General features: G+C 37.0%; 1 protein-coding gene across 1 annotated transcript in view; it reads right to left on the bottom strand.

Annotated features, from left to right (window-relative positions):
• Positions 1 to 8,348: 8,348 nt before the first annotated feature.
• Positions 8,349 to 17,147, bottom strand: part of TMEM167A (transmembrane protein 167A) — a 33,827-nt gene continuing 25,028 nt past the window's right edge. The window contains exon 4 of the mRNA XM_033179216.1: positions 8,349 to 12,709. Coding sequence (XP_033035107.1) covers positions 12,639 to 12,709 — 71 coding nt within the window. The 3' untranslated portion in view covers positions 8,349 to 12,638. The remainder of the gene's footprint in view (positions 12,710 to 17,147) is intronic.

The raw sequence follows: 17,147 nt of genomic DNA, 5'->3' as shown, positions 1-17,147 counted from the left end.
ACTTGCTTTTGCCAATGATATGTCCACAGATGTGATGTTGCAGAGGTGTGAAATGTATTTACACAATCTGGCTTGCCATCTAGAACTTCTGCCATCACAATGAGAAGAAATGTCAGGCAACTCACTGATCTAATAAGAATGAGACAGGAGTTGAGATTGAACCCACCCTGAAGTCTGGAGCCAAGTACAGCCAAGCACAGTTTAGAGATCAGCTAACCCCTGCCTGACCCACAGACAAATGGGCAAGAATAAATTGTTGTTTTAAGACATTGAATTTTGGAGTGGTTTTGTTATATAGCACTAATGTGGAAACAGGTGACTGATCCACTCCATCTTGGTACTGTAAACGTGTAGCCCTTGATGCAGAGAAACAGAGATGATGCAGAATTTATTTTATCCACAGTGATACCACATTTGGGGACAAGTGTGGAAGCCAAGTGACAAGGTCCAGTGTTCAGTAGTGACAATACCTTGGCTGAGGTTTCAGTTACCCGGTTTTCTTATGTTCTGATTTTCTTCCCTGGTTTGCTGGCCTTCTGGGTTATGTTATAACTGACAGCCTTCCAATAAACTTATTTCCTGCTTAATTTTACTGGGCCAGTATCTGTTATTTGCAGATAAGAGCCCTGTCTGAGTCAGCCCTTATGTTTCATGGGAAGTAGAGGATTGGGAAAAGCAGAGTGAAACTGGGCAATCGTGGAGAAAGCAGGGACATTAGTCCATGAGTCCACAGTTCTGAGGACAGGGTGTAGAGGAGAATTTCTCTATACTGCAGGCAGAATTTTCATTTTATGCCTCAGAGAACTTTCAACAGTTGCTGTGTTCACACAGAGCACGTAAGTAATGAGGTAGGTGAGTAGGTTCCAATTCAAAAGGAGTGATCAAAGTTTTATTTTTTAATTCTTTTTTAAACAGCAAACTATGGTCATCAAGAATCTGCAAACTAATAAATTATGCCTCACTGAGACTTCTATTTACTAATTTTTGATACTTAGACTCCTTTCTGATATGCTAAGAACTAGTCAGGAAACGTAGAATAAATCATCAGGTAGGAAAAATATTTCAATGGAGAAACATAACTTTCATATAATGTGCTTCTTCATCATGTCATTCATTAACCTGAATTCAGTAATTAACAGGATTACATAAAAAACATTTAAATGTCCAAAGCCATATTTAACTACTATAAAATCATTCACTTACAGATTTTCTTACTGAGTTGTGAAGAGAAGTCTAAACATTTTTTACTAGTTGTTTTTTGTCTGGCTCTTGAATATTCTTCAGGCTCTCATGAGCCTCAAAGTGTACATAATTGAGTGGTGTAATAAATGCCAGATTCTCCAGGATTTTATAAGGTATGTGAAATGAATGTAGATATGCTTGCCATTATCGTCCTAAACCAGAAAATCAGGGAAAAGGATAAAGTTGGTATCTTTGTGGCACGTAATCTCAGATAGATGCACTTTATTTTAAGATAGATGAGACTTGAACTTCTTCACTCAAAAAATAAACTAATTTACTTGGCCTTAATTTTATATTTAACACAAGGCATTTGTTTCTGGAAATTGGATCACACTGTTGTATATGTAGGACTTTCAATGACTAGTATATACATTCTAAGTTTATTATCTTTTGCCTCTACACAAAACCCTTGGCAGACTATTCTTAATGCATATATTTAGGAGATAGCTGAGTCTGTTTCTTGTCAGTTCTAAATTTAAATGATTTACTTTTCTTGATGGTTGAAAATGCTTGAAGTCAGGGCAATGGACGTAAATACAGTCCATTTGTGCTTCTTCAAAGAATTAAGAATTTACATAATAGATGAAAGTTTACTAAATACTGTGCACATTCTGGGTTTCCAAAGGCAAATAAGAATTGGCCACCCTTAAATACTTTTAATTCCTATGAAACATCTAGTTTGAGAAAGTAGGACAGTAGGAGGAAAAAAGGGAGACACAGCTACAGATTCAGACAGAAAATGACAAAGACTTCATTTTTCACGGGAATGAAACAAAGAGAAAATAATCATTAAAATAAGGTGTAATAAGGGTCTGATGGTCTGAAAATATCAAGCATAAATTTAAAAAGTAGGTCATGAAATTCAAATATATATACTTGGCATTTACTGTATCACATTTTTTTAACCATAAAAATACAGATTTTAAAAAATAAAAGGAAAGAAAACTCACTGTTATTCCCACTTCCTAGAGAAAATTATTATGTTGGTAAGTATTTCCTATAATTCTTTTCTTGTAAATGTGTGTGTGTGTGTGTATGCACCCATGCATAAAATATTTTGTAACATATATATATTTTTTTTTCCTTAAAATTTGAGATGGAATCTCGCTCTGTCACCCAGGCTGGAGTGCAGTGGCACGATCTCAGTTCACTGCAACCTCCACTTCCTGGGTTCAAATGGTTCTCCAGCCTCAGCCTCCTGAGTAGTTGGGATTACAGGTGCACACCATCACACCCAGGTAATTTTTGTATTTTTTAGTAGAGACAGGGTTTCACTATGTTGGCCAGGCTGGTCTTGAACTCCTGACCTCAAGTGATCCATCGCCCTTGGCCTTCCGAAGTGTTGGGATTACAGGCGTGAGGCACTGCGCCTAGCCTGTAACATGATTTCATCACTAAATATATTGTGTCTATCCTTTTATGTTGAAAGTTTTACTTCAATATACATTTAATAGCCATGTAAATATTTCATTTTGTATAATAAAAAAATTTCAAAATGTATCTCCTACATCTTTCATTATTAAAAATGGAACTATAGCCCTACTGCACCCTGAATGAGTGAAAAACTGGAAGGCTGTAAAATAGACGGCCACATGCCCTTCAGACTGGCGCATCCAGGAGTGCTTTGCTCAGTCTGAATGTTCTGTGGTATGCCCACAGTCTCATCGAACTTTTCAAAGCTCCTGTCTATTACTTTATCACTTCCTAGATCCTAATTTCTTTTGCTCAGCCTGGGGAGCATCAGTTTCCATACCAAGAGCACTGAAATTATCGTTGCACTTCTCCAGCTTGCCCAGTGCCCTGCAGTGTTTAATTAGATTTAAATATGACACTTCAGCAGATGATTCCTGCATCTAATGCACCTCATTCTAATGTACTTCCTCTGAAGATTCATGGTAGGAGGGAGTTATTTAAAATGCGATATGCTCTACCACACTACAAATTTATAAAACATAAATGGTAAGCTTTTTAAAGGTGTAATTTCAGGTTACAGGTAGGGTAGAGTGGAGATATATTTCTCAGTCACACTGAAATAATGAGAAGTCAACTCTTCTGCCCGTACTTATCCTGAACAAAAGATCTCTTCATGTAGATCTAAATAAGAAACTTAGGATACCATGCCCATTTAACTTAAGTACATGTGATATAAATAATCTTAAGAAGGCATCAATGTGATTTGTGCCATGTTGTCCTTTAAAATATATCACTTCCCAAATGGAAACAATTTAAGTATCCAATAACAGGGGATAGGTTAAATACATTTTATTGTATTCTATAGTGGGATATTCTCCAATTATTTAAAAATGATATAATAGCAAAAATCTGTAATTTGTGAAAAGACACTCATGACATTGTTAAATGGGGAGAAAAGGCTACCAAATAGCATGAGCTATTCTATCCCATAAAAAATATTTTTATCTGTACATGGATATCTTTATATGATCCATTATGGTGGTTATTTGGGACTGGTAAGATTACTGGAAACTTTTTTTTTTCTTTGTGTATTTGCATTTTCTGAATTTTTCTACAATTTAGTTTTGTAAGGGGAAAAATTTAAATTAATTTCAAGTATGAGACTAATGGTGGCATAGGTTTGCTGTCCATGTGATTCTGTAGGGGGCTTATTGAACCCTCTCTCAAGCACAGGGCTTGTAATTCAAAGGAAAATAAGAAGCCTCCCCTGCTTAGTGACTCATACTGTGCTAGGATGATCACAGTTAGGAGCTGCTACATGAGCGTGTTGCCTTGGATCACAGCAAGTAAAAACACAAGGAGGGCAGAGTAGGGGCAATAATAAGCAATGAAAGGCCTAGAAGTAATTTTCTTTCTATTTTTTTTCCTTATTTCAAGTTGATGTGGATAATTCCCTTTGCATAGTGTAGACAATGGATGAGTTGGTTTTGCCGGTATTCATAGAAAACAAGGTTGATCTAAGAATTATATAGAGAAAGAGTAACAAGTACATGTTCCATGAATGTTTCCCACTGAAGTAACCACTGTTATAATCACACAATGTCTCCTATAACGCTTCAAAAAGCCCAAAATGAGCCCTTGCATAATTTCTAGGAAGGTAAATTCCTGAATACATTTCACAAATGTAGAACTTCTAGCTACAATAGGATTTCCAAGATCATGACAGGAAAAAACCCAATGTGTCTTCATTCTCTAAGAGCTCTTTGTCTATGTTTAAGCAACTGCTGAGGACCAGTGAAGAACAACTTGTACTGCCAATACAGGACAGTCATTGGTGTTCACAGCTGGGAAGGCTTTTGAAGGTCTTCTAACCCAAACCTGAGGGAGATGAGACTTGCCCCTAAGTTCTGTATCTCCCATAGGGATTGTAGCTCCCTCCCACCACTTCCCACCATGTAAATGGAGAAGGAGAACTGCAGTTTCTTAGGCTGAAGTTTTATCCCTCACTCCTATTTTCTCATAATGCCTTTTGGCATTTGTGCTATAACTGCGACTATATACACTTCACTGAAATGAAGATGTGGTAGTAGGAACTGCAACATGAGCTTTGACTAGACTATGTGGACAAGAATACTAAAGAGCATGAACTCAGTGATATTTGTCCCCTTTAAAAGAAAATTAAATATAACAATTGAGAGCTTAGTTTTAAAGCTCAACATGTTTATTTTCTGAAACCTGGTTTATCTAGATTTCCATGACTAATTAAAAGATGACAAATTTGGATGGAGCGGAAAAGGTCCCCATGGAATAGATTAGAGTGTTAATATACTTAAGTAGAAAAGAAAACTTCTGTAGAATTAGTGATACATGACTCAGGTAACTGTCAGGTTCTGTAAAGTCTGCTGTTCACACCTAACAGCATAGCTCACCCGTACCTTCCAATGCACTTATTTCCTTGTAACTCCATTGGGTGTGATATTCAGAGTGTCCAAGATCATCCATCATTTTGTTGGACTTCTTCACAGCCCCTCTGTTTCCTGGTTGAGTTATTTATGTAACATTATTCCACATGGGAAAGCCCAGCTGTTAAAAGTTTTAGAATCAGGAATAAGAACACATTTTTATTAGATCCTTCATCTTGTCTACAGTGGGTTTTTCTTGGTTTAAATAATGATAGCAGCATACTAGCTCCTTGCTATAACTCACACCCCTGTACATGCTTTTGGAGAGGAAAGTGGCCTTTTCCTTCTTTGGGGGTTCCAGAAGGGGGGCTTATATCAAACTAAATATGAAATCAATGTGTGGGATTGTATAATCACCTGTTGAGTTTGAACTCATCCACCTGGGGTGGGCACTGCAGAGGTAAAAATGATAGAACTGTTACAGATTGGTGGTGGCATGAGAGGTATATGAGAAAGGAAAAGGGGGAGTTAACAAGATTAGAAAATTCTATGCATAGAAGGAAAGTAGCATTGTTAAAAAAAAAAAAAAAAAATAGGGTGACCCAGAAGGAGAGGCAGGTTTAGAAAAATTCTGTTCGGGATATATTGAGTTGCTGGCAGGAGATCCAGGTTGAAGGGTCTTAAGAGAGCATGATGACTTTGTAACGTGTCAACTTGGTTAGGCTGCTCATTTCCTGGGACTGCCTTCCCTGTAAGGTTCTGGTTAGTGTGGAAGACAGGAGGGAGTCTTGGGTGAAATTTGTTCAACAGAGGTAAAGTAGTAGTCATTTGGTAGCTCGGTTGTGATGTCACAGATGTGCTGAAAACCTTGTTACTGTGAGGCAGCAGGTGGGCCTATAACTGCTCTATCTTCCCCAGGATCATCCATCAACCTCTCTGACTTCTTGGCCATGTATAACTTCTTTCTGTAAGACATCCACAGTACCAAGGTCAATGACAAGAACTGACACAGCTTCTACCCTTCCCTTCCCTTCCCGATTACCTGCCCTGTGGATTTCACGTCCAACTTTAGAAACAAAGACAACAGCCTTACAGAGACTACTCTACTAGCTCCTTTAATTGGGTAAAGTCAAATCTTTGGATGAGTTGCCCAGCCTTCTCTATGGCTCACCCAGCCTTCTCTGTGGTTCAAACGCCCTGCATGATTTGGCCTATTTTTTCTTTCCAACTTACTCCATTCTTTGCCTCACTCAGTAACATTAAATAGCATTCTTCATGCTAGTTTTCTATGAATTTCTCCACCCCTTCAAGTCCCAAGCTCTTTCCTGTCTCTGCTTCTTTGTTCATGCTCTTCATCTGCAGTAAGGTCTTAGCCTAACCGTCAACTTCATGGACTGGCATTCCCTTACCACCCCATCGAAACCGTCCTTCAGGTGTTTCCTTCAGGATTCTAGAGGTTGTGTATGCTCATCTAATTAGCTATTTGGTTAGTTGATCTTCACTAGATACTAGGTTCCATGACAGCAACAGCTGTATTTGTCTTATTCCACATTGTATATCTTGTCCTAGCACTGTCTGGCACACAGCCTGTTCTCAAAGGATTCATGTAGGGATGAAACGGGAGATATGGAGGGCTCTATTTTGTGGGTTTGGAATAACAGAGGGGTTAATTTTCTATTCTTTGAGGGTGGGGAGGGGGGTAAGGATTATCCTGCGTTCTAGCCTGATTTCTGTTCTTCATGGCAGGTCAACCTAAGTGCCTAGGGATTCACTAAGTTGTCTATGTCAAATTTCTTTGTTACATGTTAACAGATTCAATAAAGCTTCTTCGAAGATGCTTGTCATCTTTAGAAACACTTTTTAAAAAGCAAGCAAACTATTTCTATCAAGTAAAATCAAGAGAAATATGATCTTCTACTCTTTCAGAACCCAAAAGAGTTTGTGCTCTATTCTCTGTAACTTAATTTCCAAGGTCAAACCTTTTGGTATTATCCTGAGCCTCCAGATCACTTTTAACACTTCGTTACTGCAAAGATTCTTTCTTTGATGCTGGCCTTCTTGAAATCCCTCATGTCTACTTCCTCATTTCTTTTTATTTTTTTTCAGTATTTAGCCTAGCTATAGTAATCAAAGAAGTTGAGGTGGCTGATAAATTACAGGTTTTAGCACTTTGGGAACAAACCCGACATCCCTACACATTTGCTTTTAGGCTACTTCCCTCATCAAAGCTCAAAGAGTAGTGTCTGGGTATTACGCAGTTTCTGAATGAGTGTTTTCATCCTCCACAAAGTGTGAAGTAACTTACCCTTGTTTCCAACATTTATGTTCTCTCCCTTGCCCTTGCCCTGGCCCCAGATGAATCTGTTATAGGTAAGGACATTAATGTAAACCCTCTGAATTAAAAACAGGTTTTGCTTTCCTGGTTATATTAAATTTGGTGATCTTAAGCAAAGCCATTTTGAACTCTTTTTGTTATTAATAGAAATTGGAAATTTAGTGATTTTCCTATAATGTCTTTTATCAACTGGTGGTATAATGGAGCAGAGGGGAACGTTTACAATATATTTTGCAGGAAACAACTAAGATACTGCCTTTCAATTTATATCTGAAGTATTTTTTTAGATCTAAATCTAACTAAAAATACAATTGTTATAATTCACTTGGTTAGGTAAATTCCTTCTAGTAACAGGTCTGACAAAGGTTTGTCTGTGTTTACTCAGTTTTGGAAAGCTAACAGCAAGAAGAGCACATTCCTCAAAGCAAGACATAAGCCTTTTCATATTTCTCAGTAAATACTAATAATAGTATAAATTGGCTGAACAATCTGACTCTGATGGACAATGCTCACAAACAGATTTTAGACAGAAAATAATAGCTATGTGCCAGAATGTTTGGGTGTCTGAAGGCTCCCAGTTAAAGACAAGGTTGAAAATAACTGTCAGTAATTGATAACTGTCAATTTCATTCAGAATCCGATTTCCATCATCTCTGGGAAAATTAAAGACTTCACACCCAAAGCAAACTACTGGAGTCATTAAAAGCTCTTAAAAGCATACTCAATAATAACAGCAATATAGTAGATTGAATAGCTAGTATGATGTAAAACAACAATAAAAATAATACCCCAAAACTAATCTTGGCCATCCATGAATGAAAATGCAGGTAGGGGAAAAAAAAAAAAAAAAAGAGCATTTCTCTATTCTTATCCTACTAAAAAGGTGGAAATTTCCAATTTTTAACCTCTAAAAACTGCTTTCACACATCTGACAACAAGACAAAAGTAGGAGGCTCTTGAGAGTTCATCTTGACTTTTATTATACACTAGACATATATGAACTAACCAGAGATGTGAATGATTCTCTGTACTCTTAAAATCACATGAAACACATTTCCACCTCCCCCTTTTTTTTTCTGATATTGGAGTAGCATTTCAGATTTTGGGGATTAGCTTAGGGCAAAGTAAAAGTCATGGAAGGCAGTGTATAAATAACTTTAATTATGAAGCTACTTTTCAGAAGCTAGTAGTAACTTGCTTAGTAATAATCACAAGGTTGTGCAGTGTTCACAATGCTGGTATTAATCAGCTACATATTTTGAACATCTACTATTACTGGATACCAAAGAAAGTGAGTTATTTAAGAATCTTCCATTCCTGTTATAAGCTTCCTATGATCCAGTAAATTCTCAAAGGTTTTGCAAAGAGCGTAACTCCTTGCTTTTTGGGAATTTTTATTTGTGCACCCAGGAAATGTAAATGCAACCATCACTGCTTCTTGTGCAGGTGTGTGCTTTAACAATCAGGGCTGCTTTTGGCATCAAGAGTATGAGCTATTAAGAGTTTCTAAAAATACTGACCTAACTAGTCCGTTGCCTCCACCTTATATACTATTCAGGCAAGTCTTTGGAAAGTATACTACTGTATTCCTGGTCCAAAATAAGATAGGCATGAATATATTCAACCTTGTTTGCACACACACCAAGGAAGAATGTAAATTTTTGCCCTTAAGTAGTTTTGTGTTAGGCAGGAGGAAAAACATATTCAATTTTGAGGTAGGTAATCAATAGGAAGGAGAAAAAGACAAGACAGTCTAAGATCTAACCTATGTCCACCTTTCTAGGCTTATGTCTTAATACTCCCAAAGTGGCACAAGCTAGGTTATTTCGAGTTCTTAACAGACTAGTGTGCTTTTGCACAATGCTCTCAAGTTCAGCTTAAGCAATGCTCCTCCGGAAGTTCACACCCTAACTGAACTGTCACTCTTCTTTGTTTTCCTCTAGAATCCTGGGATTATCTGAATAATAAATGCCATCACATTGTACTTTTAATACATACTTCATCTCTCACCTAGTGCACTATGAATTACTACGGGAAGAATCTGTGTGCCTATCTTCCTGTCTTCAGTGATGATATACTGAAAGAATGGTGTAAGAACAGAAATCTTCTATTTACCAGTGCTAAGTCTTTTTCACAAAACCAAGCAGAGTTCTGCTCATTTTTACTCTGTAAAGTTGGAAAAGTTAAGTTATTCAAATCTCTATTTTGTCCTAACTAGACTGATCATCTTATTACTAAGATGAAGGAATCTATTGCAAGTCACATGTTACTATCATCCTCTGGTACGAAAGAGCTATTTTGAATTTGAACATATAAGAGCATTCAAGATAGTGCCTGGCACAGTATAACAGGACATTAACAAGACACTGGACTTGATCCTCAAATTATTTAAGCCATAGAAGGGATTCAGACTCTGGCCTTTTGACTGACCACCTTTTAAGACTGCTTGAAAAGACAACGCCCTTCCTATTAGCACAGCTGAAGCCAATCTGGAACTAAACATCAGCACACAAAAAATGCCAGGATAGATGGAATCAAAAGACTCTGAAGCCAAAAAGAGGCTAGCTTTAGCACGCTGAGTACTTCAGTGTCCATCATCCGATCCTACCCTGTAACAACAGGTCTATGTGATAGATATTCCATCTGAGCTGGAGGCCATTATCCTTAGCAAACTAACACAGAACAGAAAACCAAATACTACACGTTCTCACTTAGAAGTAGGAGCTAAATGATGAGAACTTAAGGACACAAAGAAGGGAACAACAAACACTGGGGCCTACTTGAGGGTGGAGGGTGGGAGGAAGGAGAAGAGTGGAAAAAACAATTACTGGGTACTAGGCTTAGCACCTGGGTGACAAAATAGTCTGTACAACAGAACCCCTTGACGTGAGATGAGTTTACCTACATAACAACCTGCACACGTACCCCTGAACCTAAAATAAAAGTTAAAAAAATAAAAGAGATATTTTATCTGATGCTTAAGTTGATCTTTAATAACCTTCTGCATCCCACCACCCCACTAAAACCACACAAGAAATATCTCAATATTCTGTGGGCTTAAAACCACCTACACTGCCCTTTGGATTAGAAAACAGGATTCAGTGGTCCTCTTTGAAAAAAATACATTAAAGAACATGTTAATTGCTTTTATTCATACTGTGTCTCTCCCTGACTTCTCCAAGAGCTTGTGTTTCAAAAGGTCAGAATGTTTGTTGTTACAAATACGTTGCCTCCCACTCTAGCATCTACACATAGCAAAAAGTTCTGTATGTTTCCACAAATTTTCCCCCAAAATTATCTCTTCTTTACTTTCCACTTATCTCCTCTGAGATGCCAAATCAAGACATGTCTTAGAATATCTAGAATATTCTTCCTTTTTTCATATTCGATTTGTCTTAGCATATACAAAATTAGTTGACATGGCTTTCGGAAAGTCCAGTTGGCAGCAGAGCTGGACAACAGAAGGCCACCCAGAAATTAGAGTCAGAAAGGTGACTTATTCAGCATGGATACACTGACAAGAATCCTATTTTTGAGAAACCCTGAAAATCCTTGACCTGATGTAAAGCCCAAGAGGCACTTTAGAGGAAGAACAATGATTATAACCTGATTCCCTGTCTAAAGCAAAATATACCATTTTTAACTGCCATAGACATGCCAAAAATGTAAAATACAGTGATAACCCATAACAGCTCTATTGCAAAAAACAAAACAAAACAAAACAAAAAAAAAAAACAAAAAAAACAAAAACAAAACCAAACCAAACAAAAAATTGTCAGATAACAAAATACAGATAATCAAACAAAAACCAAAAACCACCCCCAAACAAAAAAACCACCACAGGCAACACACAAGCTTAAGATGTTTCCTAGAATCTATTCCAAGTGGTTTAGTTTAAAATAAAAATAGGTGGCTTTCAGTTCCATACTTTGTTTCTGCAGAAATAACTACTAGCCTATTAATTTAGAAATAATTTTCTTTTTTTCAAAAAGGCAGAGTTTCTTCATTTTACCTTTATGATGAATTAATAGCTGCAAACAATCTAATTAATACTATCTGCAACAGGTAATTTTTAGCTAAGATTTAAGTTCCTCTTAGCTCTGAAATTTTAACTGAATTTCAGTTGAACCTTAAGAAATGTTAACCATGACCTTAAAATAACTGCTCTATTGTAAAATTTAGAAGTCATATTCCCAATAATTCTCTTGCCTAGACTAAAAATTGTTGAAGGTCTCCTTTCACTACCCAAGTTCAAAGATACTTATGCCACAGTACACACATCAGTAGATTTGAAAACTATCACCTCCAAAGTAACAAAAAAGATTCCAGTTCAAGTTGACAAAACACAAACCGGATTTAAAGTGCTATATTAAAAAACAAAACAAAAATACAGTTTCTTTAGGGCAATTAAAATGTTTCATTTTTGAAGCCGTGACACTAAAAAGAATGAAAAACACATATAGGATAATTATTTTATAACTGTTCTTTTCATTCTAAGAATATTGTGTTTTTCAGAGAAAGACAGCTTTCTGGTAAAAATTCAAGCACAAAACACTTATATATACTTGACAAGAGGTTTCAGGGCCTACTATGCCATTTGTCTAGTCTAAATCCACTAATGTTAAATATCAACATTTTCCCAATACTATTTTTAAGTTACATCTCATTTACCTTCCTCCTTAAGAACTTATAAGCTTGTTTTAAATATTTTAAATACTTGTCATAAACTAGAGTTTGCTAAGAGTAGAGGTACTCTGGTTAATGATCAAAATGGTGTGCCCAGAGGAAAAGCAAGCGCTATTAAACATGAATGCAATCCTTATCAACACAAACTGAGCCATTTTAATAAAAAAGCTAGTCCAGAAAAGGGTCTCGTTCTATAAAGATTGAATCATTTCCAAATCACAGTGAAAAGAACTTGAGTAATTAACCAATTTTGTTTTCTACTATGTGCCTTAGAGATACCTCACTAAAATCTGGTATCTGATACAACAGAATAACATTTGCAGAATGTAATATTGTAGTGACAATACTGAGGTTGATTGTTACAGACTATTAAATGGTTACATCTTAATTATTTATACAGAACATTGGTCCAATAACATAAAAATAGAGAACAGCATCTGGAAATTTATCTCATTCAATGTTCAGAGATAAAAGGGTTAACCATCTTTCCATTATTTTCTGCAGTAAGTCCTTGTTCACAATGAAATCTGATGGCAATTAAATTCTGGCATTTTCCCCAGCTACTGTATGAAGAGGATGCTGAAGGCCATTACTATACAGCATACTGCAACATAAGGACTCTTCCGTTCACCTGTTGAAAAAAAGGAGATACTCATTTTGATTAACTGAGTGGCTAACCTGGCTATGACAAGGTTATGCTACGAGAAAGGGATACATAAGAATCAAGATAACATTCTTCTCTAGGAGGCCCCCATATTGGGGGTGGGACAGTGACAAAAACTAGATGCAACAGAAAAAACAAGCACAATACAGAATGGGTTAAACTATTAATATGTCAATTTATTTCTAAGAGGATCTTCTTTTCATATATTTAGAAAACCTTGAAAGTATCATTTCTTTGTCACTGTGTAAACTCAGACACTAAAAAATACAATGCAGAATGTAGGACAGAGATCCAAGAGAAACGATCTCAACTCAATTGAGGCCAAAGAAATATTGTTTATTTTCTTTCTATAAAAAGAACAAAATTTCCACCCATAAAAAGAAATTCGAAACACAATATTTGTCCTTACTGGTAGCAATTCGTGACACTTAAAGGTACACGGAAGGGGGAGCATTCAGGGATGAAAATAAAGAGAGGATGGTCAATAAAACTGCATTTAAAAAATGGACAAATTAAAATGTTTAATTAAAAAAATGAGAAAAACTATTTCTGAGATAGTATGCTTACTCTGGGTTAGAAAAGTAGAACTAAAATCAACCACTTCTGTATAAGTCAATTTTTCACATGCATTTAAAGAATGATTGTATTTGGATGCTTTCCTTTGCACAAAGTAAATCTGAAATTGGCTTGTGAATTGTCTTGCAAATAGAGACCATGTCACTGTGAGTTAACTCAAGCTCATCTTATTCTTCCCTGTTTCTTCAATAACCGCTAATTCATAAGGCACCAAACATTTCTATGCTGCCGTGAGGGCAGTATAAGAAAGGAAGAAGAAACTACTTCTAGAAAATCCTGGGTATGTGCTTGGCATCCTCTAGTAGAGATGGTTTATACTACCCTCACTTGTGCTTTTCCATGATGTTTAAAGTCAACTCTTTAATGAAACTCCTTATTCCACTTAGCAAGTTCAGCAAACTACCTTTAGAAAATGTTCATCCTGATCATCTTTATTAACTAAAATTCTCAAGGTCATTTTCATTTTTATAGCTTCCTCACTGACCTGACACTGCCATATAATTGGGTTTATATATTAGTGTCTGCTCATTGTTAATTTCCACAGAAAATACTATACCCATATATAAAAAAATAAACTTTTGGGGTTTTTCTGGATCTGGAAGTATTTGTTCTATCCATAGACATTTAATGGACTGCCTTTCAGCTAAAGAAAAATCTAGAAAGTGAAAGTGTTTTTACAATACCATCACCTCAACTGAAAATAAAAATCTTTTAAAATTAAAATATATCTTGGGTCACAATTTGTAAGCAATGTTAATTCTCTTGGAGGAAAAAGCCCAAGTCACCAAATCAAACAAAAACAAAAACATTTGTACATAAATTTCAGAAAGACTTTGTAAGTAAGCCCGTCACTCTTACTAGGGCTATATATCCTCATTGTCTCATATAATCTTATTAAATACTTAAAAGAAATTAATACTGTCCTAAGTTTTCCAGAAGTTCCGCTTTTTCTCATCCTTCAACTTAGACTGCTATAATTTACATATGGATTTAATTTTCCTGTTTTTAATTTTCTTAAAAGAGACTGCCATGTGGTAGAGCTAAACATCTTTAGTTGAACTTGGGTTTTAATGTTACTTTTTGTCTGGTCTTAGGTCTGTATAAGTGAATGTAAAACAGTTACTGCAATGTGATGTGTAACATGATAAGATGATTTGGCTAGGTCTTTTCCCATTAAAATTGTATCATTTCTTTGTGGATATATTCTGTGTCAAGATAAGAGAGGAGCATATGCTTGAGAAAGCAGCATATCAACAACATTTTCTAAGTCACTCTGCCAAAATGAAAAGCTAATGCTTTCACAGAATTGGCAAGAATGAACATTTAAAATGAACCATTCAACCTATGGCATTCATACAGTCAAGAGAGGAAAATGGAAATAATAAATAACTAGCAAAAAAAAAAAAAAAGGACACTAGACACTATTTATAATTAGATATAAAAATAGACCATACTACAGGAAATCATTAAGAAAGATACAAACTAGACATCTTAAACTGAGCTATACTCTTTTCAAGCAATAATTGTGAACAAAGGGGCTATTTGGGCGGGCTACTAAATGGAATTGTATGCACTTCTCTCATTACATAAGATGGATTTAAAATACCTTAATATTTCTTTATGCACTAGCAACTTAATAATAAAACTGAGATGATAACTATGCCTCTTAACTCCAGACCTGCTCTTCCATTATGTTCTCTCTTTCTACTTTACTTGAGGTATTCTGACCACCGTTTCTTGGCCATATTCTTTTTCAGAGAAACTTGTCTCTGAAGCATGCAGTTTGGTGTGTATATATTTACATTTATCACTAACTATCAGTATTAACCATTGAGGATGTTCTTTTGTCATTCTTTTCTTGGTTCTTTTTGAAGTACTTAAGATTTCTCCTATTATTTCAGGATTTGTAGTTGTTCATAACTGTGTGCCAGATAAGTCTGCATCACAAATTTCTGTAAATCTAGACCAGCCCTTCTCAACTCCAGTACTATGGACATTTTGAGCTTGATAATTCTGTTGTGATGGATTCCTTGTGCATCCTAGGACGCTTAGCAATATCCCTCACCTGTACCCACTATATGTCCCTGAGTTCAGTTGTGACTATCAAAGCTGTCTCTCTACTTTGCCAAATGTCCCAGAGTGGTAACTACTTATCTAGGCTATATCTGTGATTTTACCAGTTTAAGGTAATGATACTTATTACAAAAGAAAGACTCTTACACATGTCACTATAAGAGAGAACAAAGTATGACAGAACACTGAGGAAGAATAGCTGAATCCGTTAAAATCATACTTATTTCGCTGGAAGATAAAGTCTGTTTCAATAGTCATTATATCAGTATTACAGCCTTGAAACAGGTACTTTTCTATGAAGTCTTTTACACGTATTCTATCATTTGCCATAACAAGAAACTAGAAAGGCCAAAGAACCTTATGATTTCATCATCACAGATTTAGAAAGGACTTCTGGATAATTTAGTATTATGCTTACAATTTCCACCATTAATGGGTCTTGCCTATCATTAAAAGCTTAAGGGAAGAAAATCTGCTCTCAAAATTATTTCAATGGCTAACAACATATGAACCTTAGACGATGCTTTAAAGATTTGAAGACTAGTTATACCATAACCATCTTCAGACAAATTACATCAATTCCCAGTTTTTCTTTCAAAAAATCTCTAAGTACAGAATATTTCATTTTATTGTGCTCTGCAGATATTGCCCCTTTGAAGAAAAAACTGTCTTATGGCAGCCTTGCATTGCGCAAGTCTATTGGTGCCATTTTTCAAAAGCAGCATGTGCTCAATTTGTGTCTCTGTGTCATATTTTGGTAATTCTCCCAATATTTCACCCTTTTTCATTACTATTGTGTCTTGTATGGCGATCTGTGAACATTGATCTTTTATGGTACCACTGCAATGGTTGTGGGGCACCATGAACTGTGCTCATATAGGATGGCAAACTTATTTGATACATGATACACCAATAAGAAACTACAGAGGGGCGGAGCAAGATGGCCGAATAGGAACAGCTCCAGTCTCCAACAACCAGCGCGAGCGACACAGAAGACCGGTGATTTCTGCATTTTCAACTGAGGTACTGGGGTCATCTCACTGGGGAGTGCCGGACAATCGGTGCTGGTCAGCTGCTGCAGCCCGACCAGCGAGAACTGAAGCAGGGCGAGGCATTGCCTCACCTGGGAAGCGCAAGGGGGAAGGGAATCCCTTTTCCTAGCCAGGTGAACTGAGACACACAACACCTGGAAAATCGGGTAATTCCCACCCCAATACTGTGCTTTAAGCAAACGGGCACACCAGGAGATTATACCCACACCTGGCCGGGAGGGTCCCACGCCCACAGAGCCTCCTTCACTGCTAGCACAGCAGTCTGCAATCTAACCAAAACGGCAGCAGAGAGTCTGGGGGAGGGACGCCCGCCATTGCTGAGGCTTAAGTAGGTAAACAAAGCCTCTGGGAAGCTCCAACTGGGTGGAGCTCACAGCAGCTCAAGGAAACCTGCCTGTCTCTGTAGACTCCACCTCTGGGGACAGGGCACAGATAAACAACAAAAGGGGAAGCAGCAGAGGCCTGTGCAGACACAAACGACTCTGTTTGACAGCTTTGAAGAGAGCAGTGGATCTCCCAACACGGAGGTTGAGATCTGAGAACGGACAGTCTGCCTGCTCAAGTGGGTCCCTGACCCCTGAGTGGCCTAACTGGGAGACATCCCCCACTAGGGGCAGTCTGACACCCCACACCTCACAGGGTGGAGTACACCCCTGAGAGGAAGCTTCCAAAGGAAGAATCAGACAGGTACACTCGCTGTTCAG

The sequence above is a fragment of the Trachypithecus francoisi genome, unplaced genomic scaffold, assembly GCF_009764315.1.
Source record: "Trachypithecus francoisi isolate TF-2019V2 unplaced genomic scaffold, Tfra_2.0 Lachesis_group2, whole genome shotgun sequence".
Classification (NCBI taxonomy): Eukaryota; Metazoa; Chordata; class Mammalia; order Primates; family Cercopithecidae; genus Trachypithecus; species Trachypithecus francoisi.
This window is presented reverse-complemented; position numbering and strand designations above follow the sequence as displayed.